The sequence below is a fragment of the Mastigoproctus giganteus genome, chromosome 6 (genome assembly GCF_048544385.1).
Source record: "Mastigoproctus giganteus isolate SK-2022 chromosome 6, ASM4854438v1, whole genome shotgun sequence".
In the NCBI taxonomy this organism is placed as follows: domain Eukaryota; kingdom Metazoa; phylum Arthropoda; class Arachnida; order Uropygi; family Thelyphonidae; genus Mastigoproctus; species Mastigoproctus giganteus.
In genome coordinates this window covers 113,413,857-113,432,571 of record NC_143580.1, presented here as the reverse complement: position 1 = coordinate 113,432,571, position 18,715 = coordinate 113,413,857, and the positions used below count along the sequence as shown (strand labels likewise).

The window sequence follows — 18,715 nt, the reverse complement described above, 5'->3', positions numbered from 1 at the left end:
TACTTTCTGTTAAAAAATGAAAATAAAAATGTGCCTTTAGTTAAGGATGGCAATAAAAACTTTAAAGCTTTTAAAATACACAAAGAATTTAGTATTTAGTAGAGTATATTTTATATTTTAAAATGTTTTATCAATTGCAGGGGTCCTATTTGAGTGGCAAAATGTAGCAGTCTTCAAGTATGATCCAGACAGTTCAATGTTTTTAGTAAAAATAATAGAAAGATCTCCAGATGAACAGAAAAGTAAATATCTAAAATATTTTGAGATATATAATGCTTATTTAATTGATAATATATTATATTACCAGGAGTATCTGTACGCCCATTTGTGAAAAATGAACCATACCTGCCATCTACATATAAGGAATACATATAATATAAAGGGCAACTATGTTAAAAGTAAGCAGATAAACAAAATACAGTAGTTGGGTTGGTTGAGGCATTAAGCTTAACAACTTGCATTAAGGGGTTTCTCTATAGCAGTGCTTCTCAAACTGTCTGTGGTGAAGGACCAGTTTCTTTTATTTCCAATCCATCGCAGACTGATGCTTTTGTAAAATACAAATTGTTGTGAACCGGTAATGGACAAATCGTTGCGGACCACACTTTGAGTATCACTGCACTAGAGGATGCTATGTTAACATTTAGTCTGTTAGTACCACTGCAGCCAAATTGGAACACCCCTAGACCAACAATGTCTGAGGCATGATCATCAAAGATACTGTCAATTAACAAGGAGTTCAGGGAGGTTGCAGGAACTGTATTGCTTTGAATTTTATAGAAAATATGCAGCATTCAAAACCAGACATCATAACAATCAATGCACAGTGTTGAATTACATGATGCCCAACCCATCATGATTGGTTCCTGGAACCTTGAAAATCCATATTGGGGGCATTATCTAGAGTTGTTTCTTGTAGTTTGGGCTTGGTTTGGACTACTGGTCATAATTCCTAGAACAATGAATTCCTGTGGTACATTGCCATTTGGAACAATCCACTCTTCGAACACTGTAGTCAGTTTTTTTCTATAGTTTGTAAATTTTGGGCAATACATGATAAGGAAGGGTGTTTCTTGAGAAATTAATAATATTTTTTTGTGATAAAGGTAGATTGACCGAAACAAGGGTGTGTTTTCCAGGAGCAACAATTAATGATGTTACCAATAGATTATCAGATTTTAAGGGGAATAAAGAAAGCTTTATTTTATTTATGTGGAGAGTAATAATATTAAAGAATATAGCTTGGCCATTTGCTGGATAAATATAGGACCATGCTGAAAAAATACTGTGATTTAGGTCAGAATGAGTATGTATCTGCAATTCTGCCAGACATGATAGGAGAGATTATATGCTGAATGCCTTGTGGATTACCTCAAAACTCGATGGAATCTGCAAGAATCTAGGGAGGAAATTTTTTTCAGAATAGCCCGCACATGTAGATAGAAGAAATCTATTTTGTAGAGATGGTATTCATTTGAAGAAAGGTGGTGCAAGGATTTTTGCCAGTATCATTGAGGATATCCTAAGGATTCAGATAAACTGCTAGTTAATAGGGAGAAGGGTAATTTAGATCTATGTTTATCTGATGATATAGGTCAAAGTAATGCTTGCATTTACTTCATGAATTCTTGTTTGCCACTACAGCCGACATTGATAGGATGTTCTGAGGATATCAATGTTTCAAATGAGAGTAAAGATATAGCTTGGGATACAAACCTAAATAACCAAAGGGTGTGTCAGGGTAGTAAACTATGTCTACAGTAATGTAGGAGTGTTGCCAATAAAATGGTTCAATTTAAACTCCTCATTAGGACAACTAATGCTGATATAATGGAGCTAATAGAAACATGGTGCCACCTGGAAATTGGTGATGATTAGTTCCACTATGGAATGTATAATATATTTAGGAAAGATAAAGAAAATTGAAGGGGTCAGGGGTCATGCTTCTTCTTATCAAAAGCAGCCTGAGTGCGAAAAGACTTTTGCTGAGTCTGAAGTGACGTCTGTCAACTTACAATCTGTGTAGCGTAAGTTAATTGGAAGTAAAGGTATAATGAGAGTGAGAGTAATCTACACACCCAAAGATTGTATTTACATGCAAATGGAATGGGCCAAGCAAGTGTGAATTTCTTATTATGGATGACTTCAATCTGCACCAGATTGATTGGAATAAATGGGAGGGAAACTCGCCTTGGGGAAATAAACTAGATGATTATTATTTGTACCAGTTGGAGATATTACTAGAGGTTAGAATATTCTTGGCCCCATCATTACTCATAAAATATATAACATAATAGTGCTAAAATACAGGAATCATCGGCAGGTAGTGATTACATGGTTCTCAGTTGGAAGATGAAAAAAGGTGTTACAGCAGGTTAAAGGTAAAGGCATGGATTTAATTTCAGTAGAGGAGAATTTGGTAGTTTGAAACACTATATTAGCATTAGCATTAGTAGAGGCATTCGATGCAAGAAAGCAAGCTTATGCAGCATCAGCCAAAAATAAAAAAAAAAAAAAAAAAAAAAAAACCCACTTCCACTTCCCCCCTCTGTTCGTTCCAAATACCTGTCCAGCTGAGCCTTAAACTTATTTAGGCTATCAACATCCACCACAAGGGATGGAAGTCTGTTCCACCAACCAACCACCCGCTGGCTAAAGGCAAATTTCCTCACGTCTATCCTACATCTGTCTTTCCTCAATTTGAATTTATGCCTCTCAGGTGATTTTTCTGAGCTAGAGGAAGAATCCCATCAGCATTGAGCATGCTTAAACCATTCAAGGCTTTATACACCTCTATCAGATCACCTCGCTGGTGCCTAGTCTCCAGACACTGTAATTTGCAAAACTTAAGCCTTTCTTCGTAAGAGCACCCCTTTGTTCCATTCACTAATCTTGTTGCCCTTCTCTGTACTCGTTCAGCAGCTCTACATCCTTCTTGAAATGAGGCCTCCAGACCTGTATACAGTACTCTAGGTGTGGCCTGACCATTGCCTTTACAATGGAATAATCACCTCCTTATCCCTGCTGGAAAAATTCCTGTATATCATTGACAATACTCCATGAACTACTCTTGCAGCCCGTCTGCACTGCTCAGAGAACTTCATATCTGCCTGCACAATCACCCCCAATTCCCTTTCATTCTCTACCACTGTCAGTGTAGTACCACAGAGTTGATACGTTGCTCTGGGGTTGCTTTTTCCCATGTCTAGTACTTTACATTTGTCAATGTTAAACTTCATTTGCCACCTCTCAGCCCATCTGCTCAACCTTTCCAGATCCTGTTGCAGCAGCATAGTGTCAGTAGTGTCCTTGACAACCCTGCCAACCTTTGTATCATCTGCAAACTTGGACATTAAGCTTGATATACCATCATCAATATCATTTATAAATACAGAAAACAATAATGGACCCAACACTGAGCCCTGAGGGACTCCACTAATAACATTAGTCCACGATGAGCAGTGTCCATTGATTACCACTCTCTGTCTTCTCCCCCTCAACCACCCCTTTATCCATAGCAGCAATTTGCCTCCAATGTCACACTGCTCCAATTTGTGTAGCAGTCTTCCATGTGTAACAGTATCAAAAGCCTTTCTAAGATCCAAGTATATAATATCAAAGTTATTCCCTGCATCCAGTTCTTTTGTGACTGCATCATAATATCCAATGAAGTTGGTCAGGCAAGACTTCCCCTTAGCGAAACCATGCTGTGTCTGAGCTATAACTGAAGTCTTGTCTAAATGATCCTGCAGTGCTTCTTTAACCAGTGCCTCCATTAATTTTCCTGGAACAGAAGTTAAGCTCACAGGTCTATAATTACTTGTGTCAGCCTTTGATCCTCCTTTGTGAATTGGGGTCACATTTGCACATTTCCAGTCTATGGATACCTCCCCTGAGTCCAAGGAAGCTCTCATAATTATGGCTAAGAGTTTGCTTACTTCCTTTGCTGCCTCCTTTAATATAACTGGATAGATCCCATCCACCCCGGGTGCCTTTCTTGTGTTTATCTTCAACAGTTTCTCCTCCACTTTACTCCCAGTTATTTCAAGATTCTGTAGCTTACTGCTAGAGTTGAATACACCTCTGGCATTCCCCTTGCTGAATAACTCCTCATGTGTGAATGTCGATGCAAAATATTCATTTAGTTTGTTAGCTACCTGAGCAGGATCATCAACAGTTGACCCATCAATATCAAGTGGACCAATCTGATTCATCCCCTTCCTTCTAGAGTTTACATAAGTAAAGAACTCTTTGCTGTTTTTCTTTGCATCCCTTGCCAAGGATTTCTCGTAATCTGCCTTCGCCTGCCTAACCTCCTTTGTAACTTGGTTGCATATCAACTTGTATCTATCATAGGCTTCTGTGTCATGTGTTAATTTGTAAGTATCCCATGCATTTTTCTTCTCTGCCATATGCCTCATTAGTTCATCTGACATCCATTTTGGCCTAAACCTTGAACAATATTTCTTAGTTGGTATGTAAAGCCTAGTAGCTTCCAAGATAAGTTCTTTGAATGCTTCCCATTTTGAATTTGCTGTTGGTAACATCATCAGTTGGTCCCACTGTATAGAATTTAAATACTGTCTCAGTCCATCGTAGTCGCCTTTACGGAAGCAATAACCCTTCACTTTACCCCTAATGGTAGTTACCTCTTTCAGTAAATCCCACTTCAGCACACTGTGATCACTGCCACCTAGTGGTTCGTTTATCTGCAGATTCTTTATGCATGAAGAATCACTGCTGATAATCAAATCAAGAGTATTACTCCCTCTAGTTGCCTCCCGAACATGCTGATGTAGAAAACAATCATCCAATAAATCCACAAAAGCCCTGCTAGTGTGTGAGTAACCAACCCCCAAATTCCAGTCAATATCTGGGAAATTAAAATCTCCCATTATAAGACTTGATTTACTGGCCCACTCTATTTCCCTGTACAGTTCCTTATTATACTCATCAGAGTCATTAGGCCTATAGCACACTCCTACTCTCAATTTTGATCTCCCAATGCTTATGTCACACCAAACTGACTCAACACTGCACTGTCCGGCGATGTCGACTGGCTTCACTTCCTTGGTTTTTATGTGTTTCTTATCTAATAGCATAACCCCTCCCCCCTTCCTATCCTGTCTATCCTTTCTGTAGACGTTGTACTCCCCAAATTGCAGTTCTGCATCCCTTATATCTGTGTGACACCACATCTCTGATATCCCAACAATATCTGCCTTTGATGTTTTGAGCAATACCTCAAATTCATCAAATTTATTTACTAAACTCCTAGCATTGGTGTACACGCAAGTATACCTGCACCTGTTTCTATTCTTAGCTACCCTAACACAACCCATGTGTTTACTTGTACCGGAATGGCTCCCAGCAGTCTCTGAAATACCATGCATCTTGTTTTCCAGGCTTCTGCTCATTCTAATAGAAGCAGTGCAAGAATCTCTTTCACCTCTGCCAGTGGCTACTGTCAATCTATTGGTCTTTGTCTCCCCCCAAGCTAGCAGTTTTCCGACCCACCTAACACTGCCTCGATAGCATCAGCAAATATTCTTGCACCCTTTCTATTTAAGTGTATCCCATCCCTGTAGAAGCAATCTCTCCTGTTAACAAGTACAGTCCAGGCTGAAAAAAATTCTACCCCTTGAGCCTTGCACAATCTTTCCAGGGCCGAATTGATCGACAAGGCTCTCATCATATACTCCCTCCTATCGTGTCTGGGCAGAATTGCAGACACTTTCAAATTCAACCCTAATTCTCGGCTTTTGTTCAACAGTGACCTGTACTTGTTAAGTACTTCTGCCGGTCTCCTACTCTTAATATTATTAGTGCCAACGTGTACAACTATATCACCTTTTGTGCCCTTAAAAGATGATATTCGCTCTAAAACGTCATCAACCTTTGCCCCTGGCAGACATACCCTGGTCCTGTTCCACCTATCTTTTTTACAAAGCATGTTCCCCGTTTCCCTGATAATAGAGTCACCAACAACTACTAGTTCCTTCGCGACCAGCGCATTCTGCCTTGGGGGTTGCCTCTGTGTCACGCGATGCCCAAGTGCAAGCTCTGGCATTGATGTGGGCAGCTGAGAGCTTGATGGGCCCTCAATTTAGTTTCTTCGAGGGCATCCACCCTGTCCTTCAAGCTCTCATATAGGCCCACAAGAACGCCGAGTTGTTGCTTGATATCGATACACTCCTTGCATCGCGCACACACAAAGACATCTCCCTTGGCAGTATCATGTCCCAAACATCAAGCAAACAGTGCATTTTATAAGGCTGTGAGTCAGAGGACAACTGTCCCCCTCAGTTCTGCTCTGAGCCTCAGCAGTTCCATTAGCTTGAGCCTTTTGCTTTGCCGCTCTGGTCTGAGTCATGATTCTATTAATTTATTAATTAATTATAATTAATTATGTTATGTTATTAATTATGTTAAATATAATTAATTATATTACGTTTGTAATCTAAGTCGTTATATGTATTTATTTAAACGTACAATTTAACTGCTAACGAAGTTCAACTAACGCTATCTAGTACGGTATATAACTATCGTATCACAAAGGTGGGAAAATTACGAACGGTACCGGAGTTGAAACACGTGGAAACCTTTACCGATACTTTTATGCAATTACAAGGCCGAGTAAAGAATAAATACACCAAATTAATCAGAAAATCACAAAATAATGTTATACTACTAAATCTAAATTAATATGATATCCATTAATTGGGCAGATTGCAGAATTAGGGCAAATACACGTGAATTATGGAATACTTTTAAATAAAAAATCACAGAAGCCATGAATGCATATATACCATTAAGAAAATATTACAGGAAGAGGATGCTAAAATGGATGCACATGGAGTAGGCTAGTCAAATTAGGCAGAAAAAGATAGCATAGGAGTTACAGAGTGATGAAAAGTAATGAAGTCTGTAACAGTTGATTTATAAAGTACTACAGATAAGGTTTGAGAGGCTAAGGCTGTGTATGAGAAAGTACTGGCTAAGAGAGCAAAGAATGGGGACAAGGAATTTTTCATGTATGGGAATACAAGAAAGAAAAAGGTGAATCAGATCAGATGCTTGTGCACTGGGTATGGAAAGTCTTACACAACCCAGCTGATATTGCAGATGAATTGAACAGGTATTTTGCATCTCTCTCTTTGCTGATGAATTGAACAGGTACTTTGCATCTCTCTTTGCTGATGTATTGAACAGGTACTTTGCATCTCTCTTTGCTGATGAATTAAACAGGTACTTTGCATCTCTCTTTGCTGATGAATTGAACAGGTACTTTGCATGTCTCTTTGCTGATGAATTGAACAGGTACTTTGCATCTCTCTTTGCTGATGAAAGGCATGTCATGTTGAGATGAGACTGAGCAAAGGAAGTTGAGTCATATGAAATTAGTGATTTCTAAATTACAGATAGCTGGTTATTAGAAAAAATTTTGGGCATAAAGGCAAGTAAAGTCCTGGAGTTGATGGCATATACCCTGTACTTTTGAGGAAGAGTGCAAGGGAGGGTATTGAACCACTGAGGTTAATTATGAGGGCATTTTTGGGCTCAGGGGGAGATTCCTTTGTGTAGGAGAAGTGCCAGTGTATTGCCAATACATACAAGTAGTTCTAAGAGTGAAGTTGATAACTACAGACCGGTTAGTCTGTCTTCAATGGTAGGGAAAATCTTAGAAGCAGTGATTAAGAGTGCAGTCAAGCAGTGGCACATTATACTTTCATGGGACCCAAGGTAAAATGGAATTTGGGGGCCCATCAAAAGAAAAAGGGGCCCCATCAACATTAAATATTGAGTGACAAGAACACGTGACAAAAGAACATTGAGAGCTGAACAAGTTCAGCTCTCCATGTTCTTCTGTCACTCAATATTTAATATTCTTACACCTCGTTTTTTATGTTTCTTACACTTGTTCATTTAGGTTTCTTAGACTCATTAAAATCAAACCTGCCAAAATATTCTGCTGCACCTCAGTTCTGCTTGGACATTCACTCAAGACTAGTAGATAAGATCATGGCTACCTTCTCCCTGCTACTATATTGCCTTAAGCATAAGGGTGCCAGTGGCAACGGTTACCTACAAGTCAGTCTTTATTTTTTCAATTAACTCAACTATTTAAGGAAGAACTAAATATAAAATTTCATCAAAATCAGTAAAACCATTTTTGAAAAAAAAACGTAATTTTCAAATTAATCTTCAAGTAAAGTTCATTGACCTTGGCAAGTAGAAAGTTTAGTTTCCAATAAAAATCACCTAAAAATATCAGTAAAAAATAGCAATGAGTGTTTGAAACAGTGATTTTGGGGCCTCTCTCTGATTGGGCCCTAGGCAGATTTCTTTTTTGCCTATAGGATAACATGCCACTGCAACCAAGAGATATTTAATAGGTATGGCATTTTGAATAATACACAACATGGTTTTGTTAAGGGAAAATCATGTTTAACTAACTTAATGGGCTATATTAACTATGTTAATATAGCCCTGTTAATATACTGGATCTAGACAACATTTTTGAAATAGCTTATTTGGATTTTAGCAAATTTCACTTGTTCACGGGAGGTTACTGCATAAGCTTGAACATGTTGGGATTGCTGGTAAGAATCTAAGATGGATTGCTAGGTGGCTGCAGAGCAGAAGGCAGAGGATTGTGATTAATGGATATTCTTCAGATTGATGTAAAGTCAGAAGTGAAATCTTCAGGGATTGATTCTTCGACCACTGTTGTTTCTGATTTTCATAAACGACATCGATGGTGGGATAGAAAACATTATGTTAAAATTTGCAGATCCAGATGACATAAAGATTGGAAGAGTAGTTAATGATCAGTACCAAGGAGCCCTCCTTTAGGATGACTTGAATAGGCTGCAAGTTTTCTGAGCAGTGCAGACAGGCTGCCAAAGCAGGTCATTTGGTCTTGTCAACAGTGATCCAGTTGATATGGGTGTTGTGTGCAATATTGAGTCATTTTCTCATTATAAGACATTATAATAGTGCTGATATCACACCAAACTGACTCAGTATTGCACATCACCCATATCAACTGGATCACTGTCTTATATTTAATATTCTTCTTACTAGGACCATAAACCCTCCACCTCTCATTTCCTACCTGTCATTCCTGTATACATTGTATTCCCCATATTCAAATCCAGTGTCACATTATTTGTGATTGACACCATGTCTCTGCTATCACTATGATGTCTAGCATTTGATGACATAATCAATACTTCAAATTCATCGTTTATTTACAATGCTCCTAGCACAGTGCATATGCATGTGTAACTAAGTGTAAAACGTGCGATGAATGCACGTTTTACGCTTAGTTACCCTTACACAGGTAACTAAGTGTAAAACATGTAAAACATGAACTTATGGGCTGTGTAAGGGTAACTAAGGGAATCTAACATAAATACATGGGCTGTGTAAGGGTAACTAAGATAAAGTAACTTGATGTGGGCCATGATGGCCTACAGCAAGGACTGAAATCCCTGACACCTTGATGTCCAGATTTCTGTATGTCCCAGTAGCATTAGTATAGGAATATGATGTAAGAAAGCAGGATTACACAGTATCAACCAAAAAAAAAAAAAAAAAACCTTTCCATTTCATCCATCTATTCACTCCAAAAGTTAGTCTACTTCTTCCTTGAATTTATTTAAGCTATCAACATACACAATGACAGACTGAAGTTGGTTCCAGCAAACAACCACCCACTGGCTAAAGGCAAATTTCTGCACATCTGTTCTACAACTGTCTTTCCTCAATTTTAATTTATTCCCCCCCCCCCCAGGTGCACAATCTGGGCAAGAGGAGGGATCCCATCAGTATTGGGCTTGCTCAAACCATTCAAAGATTTATACACCTCAATCAGATCACCACACAGGTGCTTAGTCACCAGATGCTACGGTTTGCAGAACTTAAGACTTTCTTTATAAGAGCAACCCTTTGTTTTCCTCACCAATTTTTTGCCCTTCTCTGTACTCATTCTAGCAACTCTACATCCTTCCTGAAATGAGGTCTCCAGACTTGTATGCGGTACTCAAGGCATGGCCTGACCATTGTCTTATACAAAGGGATAATCATCTCCTTATCCCTGCTAGCAAAATTCTTGTATATTATTGACACGACCCTGTGAGCTGCTCTGGCAGCCTGTCTGCACTACTCAGAAAACTTCATATCTGACTGCACAATTACTGCCAGGTCTTTTTCTTTCTCCACTAATCTGAGTGTAGTATCGCATAGTTGGTACTTTACTCTGAGGTTACAGCTACCCATATGCAATACTTTGCATTTATCAATTTTAAACTTCAGTTGTTACCTCTCAGCCCATCTGTCCAACTTTTCCAGATCCTGTTGCAGTAGTGGACTGTCATTACTATCATTAACAACTATGCCAACCTTTGTATTATCTCCAAACTTGGACATTAAGCCTGATATACCTTCATCAATATTGTTGATAAGTATAGAAAAGAACAATGGGTCCAACCCGAACACTGGGGACTCCACTAATAACATTTATCCACAAAAAAGCAGTGTACGTTAATTACCACTCTCTGTCTTCTCCCACTCAGCTGTCCTATTATCCATAGCAACAATTTGCCCTTAATGCCTTACTGCTGCAGTTTGTACAGTAGTCTACCCTGTCCAACAGAATCAAATGCTTTCATGAAATCCAAGTATATAATATAAAAATTATTTTTTGCATCCAGCTCCTTTCTGACCACATCATAGTATCCAATCATATTGGTCAGGCAAAGCTTTTCCTTAAAAAACTCAGGATGTGTCTGAACTATAACTGCAGTCTTGTCTACATGAACCTGCAATGCTTCTTTAATCAGTGATTCCATTATTTTCTGTGGAACAGAAGTTAAACTCACAAGTCTGTAATTACTTCTGTCACCCTTTGATCCCCCTTTGTTCGTTGGGGATACATTTGCATATCTTCAGTTTGTGGGGACCTCCCATTAGTCCAAAGATGCTCTCATAATTATGGCTAAGGGTTTGCGTACTTCCTTTGTTGCCTATTTTAATATAACTTGATAGATCCCATCCACCCCAGTGTCTTTCTTATGTTTAACTTCAACAATTCCTCCTCCAATTTCCTCACAGTTATTACAAAATCATATAGCTCCCTGTTAGAGTGCGATAAGCTTCCGGTCTCCACTTACCTATGGAATTTCTCGTTTGCGAAGTAGATGCAAAATACTCATTCAGTTTATTAGCTACCTAAGCAGGATCATCAACAGTAAAACCATTGATATCAAGTGGACCAATCTGATTCATCCCCTCCCTTTTAGAGTTTACATAAGTAAAAAGTCTTTTCTGTTTTTCTTTGCATCATTTACCAAAGATCTTTGTGACTTAATTACAGACTAGCTTATATCTACTATAGGCTTCTGTGTCACCTGATAATTTAAATGCATCCCATGAATTTTTCTTCTCTGTTGTAAGTCTCATTAGTTCATCTGATGCTCATTTAGGCCGAAACCTTGTACACTATTTCTTTGTAGGTATGAAAAGCGTAGTAGCTTCCAAAATTAATTCCTTGAATGTTTCCCATTGGCTGTTGGTGACACCATCATTTGGTCCCATTGTATAGAATTTAAAAATTGTCTGAGACCACCATAGTCACCTTTACAAAAGCAAAAATCCTTTCATTTACCCTTGATAGTATTAGCATTAGCATTAGCATTAGTAGAGGCATATGATGCAAGAAAGCAAGCTTATTCAGCATCAGCCAAAAAAACAAAAAAAAAAAAAAAAAAAAAAACCCTCTCCCATTTCACCCCTCCGTTCGTTCGAAATACCTGTCCAGTTGAGCTTTAAATTTGTTTAGGCTATCAACTTCAACAACAAGTGATGGAAGTCGGTTCCACCAACCAACCACCCGCTGGCCAAAGGCAAATTTCCGCACATCTATCCGACATCCGTCCTTCCTCAATTTGAATTTATGCCCTCTGAGGTGATTATTCTGAGAAAGATGAAGAATCCCATTGGCATTGAGCATGCTCAAACCATTCAAAGCCTTAAACACCTCTATCAGATCACCTCGCCGGTGCCTAGTCTCCAGACTCTGTAATTTGCAAAACTTAAGCCTTTCTTCGTAAGAGCAACCCTTTGTTCCATTTACTAATCTTGTTGCCCTTCTCTGTACCCGTTACAGCAGCTCTACATCCTTCTTGAAATGAGGCCTCCAGACCTGTATACAGTACTCAAGATGTGGCCTAACCATTGCCTTATACAAGGGAATAATCACCTCCTTATCCCTGCTAGAAAAATTCCTGTATATCATTGACAAGACACCATGAGCTACTCTTGCAGCTCGTCTGCACTGCTCAGAGAACTTCATATCTGCCTGCACAATTACCCCCAGGTCCTTTTCATTCTCCACCACTGTCAGTGTAGTACCGCAGAGTTGAAACATTGCTCTGGGGTTACTGTTACCCATATGTAGTACTTTACATTTGTCAATGTTAAACTTCATTTGCCACCTCTCAGCCCATCTGTTCAACCTTTCCAGATCCTGTTGCAGCAGCATAGCGTCAGTAGTGTCCTGAACGACCCTGCCAACCTTTGTATCATCTGCAAACTTAGACATTAAACTTCATATCCCATCATCAATATCATTCATAAACACCAAAAACAACAATGGACCCAACACTGAACCTTGAGGAACTCCACTAATAACATTAGTCCACGTTGAGCAGTGTCCATTGATTACCATTCTCTGTCTTCTGCCACTCAACCATCCCCTTATCCATAGCAGCAATTTGCCTCCAATGCCACACTGCTCCAATTTGTGCAGCAGTCTACCATGTGCAACAGTATCAAAAGCCTTTCTAAGATCCAAATATATAATATCAAAGTTATTCCCTGCATCCAGTTCTTTTGTGACTACATCATAGTATCCAATGAAATTGGTCAGGCAAGACCTGCCCTTAACAAAACCATGCTGCATCTGAGCTATAACTGAATTCTTGTCTAGATGATCCTGCAGTGCTTCTTTAACCAGTGCCTCCATTAATTTACCTGGAACAGAAGTTAAACTAACAGGTCTATAATTACTTGTGTCAGCCTTTGATCCTCCTTTGTGAATTGGGGTTACATTTGCACATCTCCAGTCTATGGGTACCTCCCCTGAGTCCAAAGAAGCTCTCATAATTATGGCTAGGGGTTTGCATACTTCCTTTGCTGCCTCCTTTAATATAACTGGATAGATCCCATCCACCCCAGGTGCCTTTTTTATGTTTATCCTCAACAATCTCTCCTCCACTTTCCTCTCAGTTATTACAAAATCATCCAGCTCACTGCCAATGTTTACTTTACCTACATCATTCTCCTTCCTGAATAACTCCTCATGCGTGAATGTAGATGCAAAATACTCGTTTAGATTGTTAGCCACCTGAGCAGGATCCTCAACTGTTGAACCATCAATATCCAGTGGACCAATCTGATTCATCCCTTTCCTTCTCGAGTTCAAGTATGTAAAGAACTCCTTTCTGTTTTTCTTTGCATCCTTTGCCAAGGATTTTTCGTAGTCTGTCTTTGCCTGCCTAATCTCCTTTGTGACTTGGTTACAGACCAACTTATATCTATCATAGGCTTCCATGTCACCCATTAATTTGTATGTATCCCATGCATTTTTCTTCTCTGCCACATGTCTCATTAGTCCATCTGACAACCATTTAGGCCTAAACCTTGAACAATATTTCTTAGTTGGTATGTAAAGCCTGGTAGCCACCAAGATTAGTTCCTTGAATGCTTCCCATTTTGAGTTTGCTGTTGGTAACATCATCAGTTGGTCCCACTGTATAGAATTTAAATACTGTCTCAGACCATCATAGTCGCCCTTACGAAAACAAAAACCCTTCCCTTTACCTCTGATGGTAGTTACCTCCTTGAGTAAATCCCACTTCAACACACTGTGATCACTGCCACCTAGTGGTTCATTTATCTGCAGGTTCTTAATGCATGAAGAATCACTACTGATAATCAGATCAAGAGTATTGCTCCCTCTTGTTGCCTCACGAACATGTTGATGTAGAAAACAATCATCCAATAAATCCACAAAAGCCTTGCTAGTGTGCGAGTGACCAACCCACAAATTCCAGTCAATATCTGGGAAATTAAAATCCCCCATTATAAGACTCTCTGATTTACTGGCCCACTCTATTTCCCTGTACAGTTCCTTATTATACTCATCAGAGTCATTAGGCCTATAGCACACTCCTACTCTCAATTTTGATTTCCCTATGCTTATGTCACACCAAACTGACTCGACACTGCCCTGTCCATCGATGTCAACTGGCTTCACTTCCTTTGACTTTATGTGTTTCTTAATTAATAGCATAACCCCTCCTCCCCTCCTGTCCTGTCTATCCTTTCTATATACATTGTATTCCCCAGATGTAGTAGTTACATCTTTGAGTAAATCCCATATCAGTACAGTGATGTGATCACTGCCACCTAGTGATTTTTTTCTGCAGATCTTAATACATGAATAATGACTGCTGATAATGAGATCAAGACTATTATTCCCTATGTTCGACTCTCAAACAGCTGCTGTAAAAAACAGCTGTAGAAAACAGCGAACTCACAAGTTCCAGTTAATATCTGGAAAGTTAAAATCATCCATTGTAAGACATTCTAATTTACTGGCCCGCTCTGTTGATTCATACAGTTGTTTGTTGTAGAGGCAGTCCTGCTTTACGAGTTTTCACTTTATGAATTCCTGGGTTTACGAGTTCTTTTTTTTTTTCAACTATCAAGAAAATCGAAAATATGCGCATAAATTACAAAAATAAATGCTAAACATCGATAAATATGGTATTTCAAATCATGTGTGTAGCTGTACAATACAGTACTCCTGTGCATTCAGACAGACGAGAGCATCTCACTGAGTCACATAAATAAAGCAGTTACCACGTTGACAATACAAAGAGTGGTTGTTGCTTTTCATTTTCACTGTCCTTGTCTTATTTCATTGGAAACAAAATATGAGATCATAAGCAAACAGCAGTGATCATACAAAATGAAACAGAAGTGGTCATTAAAATTGTTAATGAATTGCAGCTTGAGATTTCCACAATTGACATCACTGATCTGCTTCAAGCACACAATGGAGAAATGACAAATGAAGACCTCCTTGAAATAGAAAAATTTGAAGAGGCTGAAGAAGAAGAAGAAGAATTAAGTGGAAACTTCTGTTCCTTCCTTCACTCTCAAGGGGTTTGACAAAGCTTTTCAACACATAGTAAAAGCAATTGAGATTTTTGAGTCACAAGATTGAAATTTTGAGCACACTAGAAAATTTTCTACAGATTTAAAAAATGCTTATGCATGTTATCGTGAAATTTATAAAGAAAAGAGAAGACTATCTTGGAAACAAGTGAATCTTGAAGCATTTCTGATGAAGAAGATGTCTCCTTGTGCTTCTAACAAACCAACAATGATGATGATGAAGAATAAACATTCTTTAACATTTGTATGACATAAATAATTTCTTTATTATTATAATTTGCTTGATTTTAAAGGTTATGTTTTCATTTCATTTGATAAATAAATCATTGTTTAAGCATAAACAACTATTGCTCTGTTGACCTTTATTTAACATTACTGTGGTGAAATTTCATTGTTAAGAATGTAACCCTGTTTTTAACATTATGTCTATGGAAAATAAATTCCTGCTTTACTAGTTTTTGCTTTACGAGTGCACGCTAGGAACAAATTAACTTATAAAGTCTGGAACTACTTGTACTCATCAGAGTCATTAGGCCTATAAGCTTCTCCTGCTCTCATTTTTACTTTCCCAGTGCTTATTTTAAATCAAACTGATTCAACATTGTGCTGGCCACCCATGTCAGCTGGATGCACATTGCCTTAGATTTTATGTGTTTCTTAACTAACAGCATGATCCCTCCCTTCCTACCCAGTCATTCTTTTCTGTACACATTGTACTCCCCACATTCCAATTCTGCATTCCTTATATCTGTGTGACACCACATTTCTGATATCCCAAATATCTGCCTTTGATGTCTTGATCAGCACTTCAAATTCATCCAATTTATTTCCTATACTCCTAGCATTGGTGTACATGCAAGTATACATGCACCTGTTCTTACTTCTATGGCGCCTCCATAGCCAGGTGGGAAGGAGCAGCAGTGCGTAGCACACGCTTCTTGATTAGACCGGGGTTCGAGCCCGTCACCACCAAATACGGAGGATGCGGAAAGGTCAGGAATGACCACCGCATATTCACGGAGCAATATGGCCTTAGTTGCTAATGCTCTTAAAAACCAAATAACAACAACATTTCTTACTTCTAGGCACTTCCGTAGCCAGGTGGGAAGGAGCAGCAGTGCGTAGCACACGCTTCTTGATTAGACCGGGGTTCGAGCCCGTCACCACCAAATACGGAGGATGCGGAAAGATCAGGGAATGACCACCGCATATATGGCCTTAGTTGCTAATGCTCCTAAAAAAAAAAAGTTCTTACTTCTAGTCACCCCAACACAACCCATATATTTAATTTACTTGTTCCATGATTACTCCCAGCATTTCTAGAAATCCCCAGCACTTTGCTTTTCAGGCCACTGTTGGTTCCAATAGAAGCAGTGCAAAAATCATTTTCTCCTCTCTCTTTGGCTATTGTTAATGTATTAATCTTTGTATCCCCCCCCCCTGAGCTAGCAGTTTTACGACCCACCAAACACTCCCTCAATATTCTCAGCAAATAATCTTGTACCATTTCTATTTAAGTGTGTTCCATCCCTTAGAAGTAGTCTCATGTTAACATGCACAGACCATGCCAAGAAAAATTCTACCCTACGAGCCTTGTACTAACTCTTTAGGTCCGAAATGATTGACAAGGCCCTTATCATATACTCCCTCCTATTGTGTCTAAGCAGAATTGCAGACAGTGTCAAATTTAGCCCTTACTGGTAACTTTTTTTTTTGCTGTAACTTATTCTTAGTTGTGTACTATCACTCAAATGGCACTGTTTCCAAACTATTTGAGTGCCAATCAGTGGGCAGGTAAGTACCCAGAAGTATAAGATCTAGTTGCTTATTTACACAATATGTGGGATGCTATGGGGTGCACTTCTTAGACTAATAAAATATAAGCACAGAAAGCCTCAAACTATATAAAATTCGAACTCTGACATTGTTTAGTGCAAATGCATAATTCCTACTTAGGTGAGTTTAGACAAAGTTAAGTTTGTATGTTAGCCATGAGCATTATAGCATCTGATATTGTGAAATCCTACAATGAATTTCAAAAAGTTGAACTTTTAATAAGTAACCCTTTCCGTTAGGGAAGTCTGCTGTTCTCAGTTGTATATATCACCACCAAGCCTGCACCCTTTCGTGGCTATATTTGGCTTGTCGTTGGTGTGAACGAATAGCTTGAAAACAGTGCCATCTAGATGGAGGTACTCAACTGAAAATATATAACAATAGACTGCTCTAATGGAAAAGTGTTTCTCATTCGAAATATAAGAGGAAACAACTCATTGTATAGCATATCACAGTACAAGATGTTATAATAATGATGCCTAATATACAAACTTCAGTTCATGTATATTCAATATTTAGTTGGTTTTAAAATTCAGCAGTGTAGGAATTGATGCATTTGCACTGAACACTGTCATAATTTGAATTTTACATAGTGCGATGCTTTTGGCATAAAATTTTATTAGTACACAGAATTCCAGCTAACAAAATATTACAGCAATTAAATTGTTACCAACACTTTTAAAGGTAAAAAAAAAAAAAAGTTGAACTGCAGCCATTATCAATCCACTACAGGATGGAAGCCGCCTCCTCAACAATTCATGTTGAAGGACCAGCATAATCTGCCATGCTGGTCCAGTGCAGGTTGGTAGATTGACTGTATACCCGGTCTACTCAAAATTTTTGAATTATTTTTTGCAATATCATACCCTGATTACTGTTATTACTTACCAGATCCATAGATCGTGTATTTATGGATTTGATGAAGAATGGCAAGAAGAACTTTTGATTTATATTTTGGAATGGTTCAAAACATAACTGAAATTATGAATTATAAATTTTATTTTTTTCTTATAACTGCTTATGCAGTATTTATAAATTATAATAAATTTACATATATTGTTTTTTTACTCTTGGACACTAGTATATTACAGAACCATTTCAATTTTCAATTTTTTAAGTTTTTTTTGCTCAACCCCAGTTATTTTTATTTTTATTTTGTTGTTGCAGTGATCCCATAATGCACATATTTATTTTTTTTCAGGCATTTAATTTATAGAACATATATATATATATATATATATACTAACAAATATATTTGCAGTTTTAGATTCATTAGAAGGCTTTTGGTTACCAAGAATCTATATAATGTTTTCTGCTGAACATCCATGTAAATTTGCAGAAAGAATTGCAGTGGCAGTAAGAAATCGACTGAAGGCAGAAGAGTATCTTAAGTTTTCTCTGCATATTGACTGCATGCCTACAGAAAAAGTAGCAAAACTCGATGCATCCAAAGTAAACAAAATTATTGACATGGCATGTGGTGTTCCTAATTTTTGCAAAACTGAAGTGTAAGAAATTTTCATAACTATTGTAAAATTAAATAACCCCCCCCCCCCACACACATATGATTTAATAATTTAATATTTAAAGAGAATAATATATAAATACAGAAAATAATGAGATTGAAAAG

At 38.1% G+C, this 18,715-nt stretch overlaps 1 protein-coding gene across 1 annotated transcript in view; it reads left to right on the top strand.

Annotated features, from left to right (window-relative positions):
* sac (sterile affecting ciliogenesis) overlaps positions 1-18,715 on the top strand; it is a 192,306-nt gene that overhangs the window by 17,497 nt on the left and 156,094 nt on the right. Inside the window, exons 2-3 of the mRNA XM_090376272.1 lie at positions 141-242; positions 16,983-17,043. Of these exons, the coding sequence (XP_090232398.1) occupies positions 141-242; positions 16,983-17,043 (163 nt within the window). The remainder of the gene's footprint in view (positions 1-140; positions 243-16,982; positions 17,044-18,715) is intronic.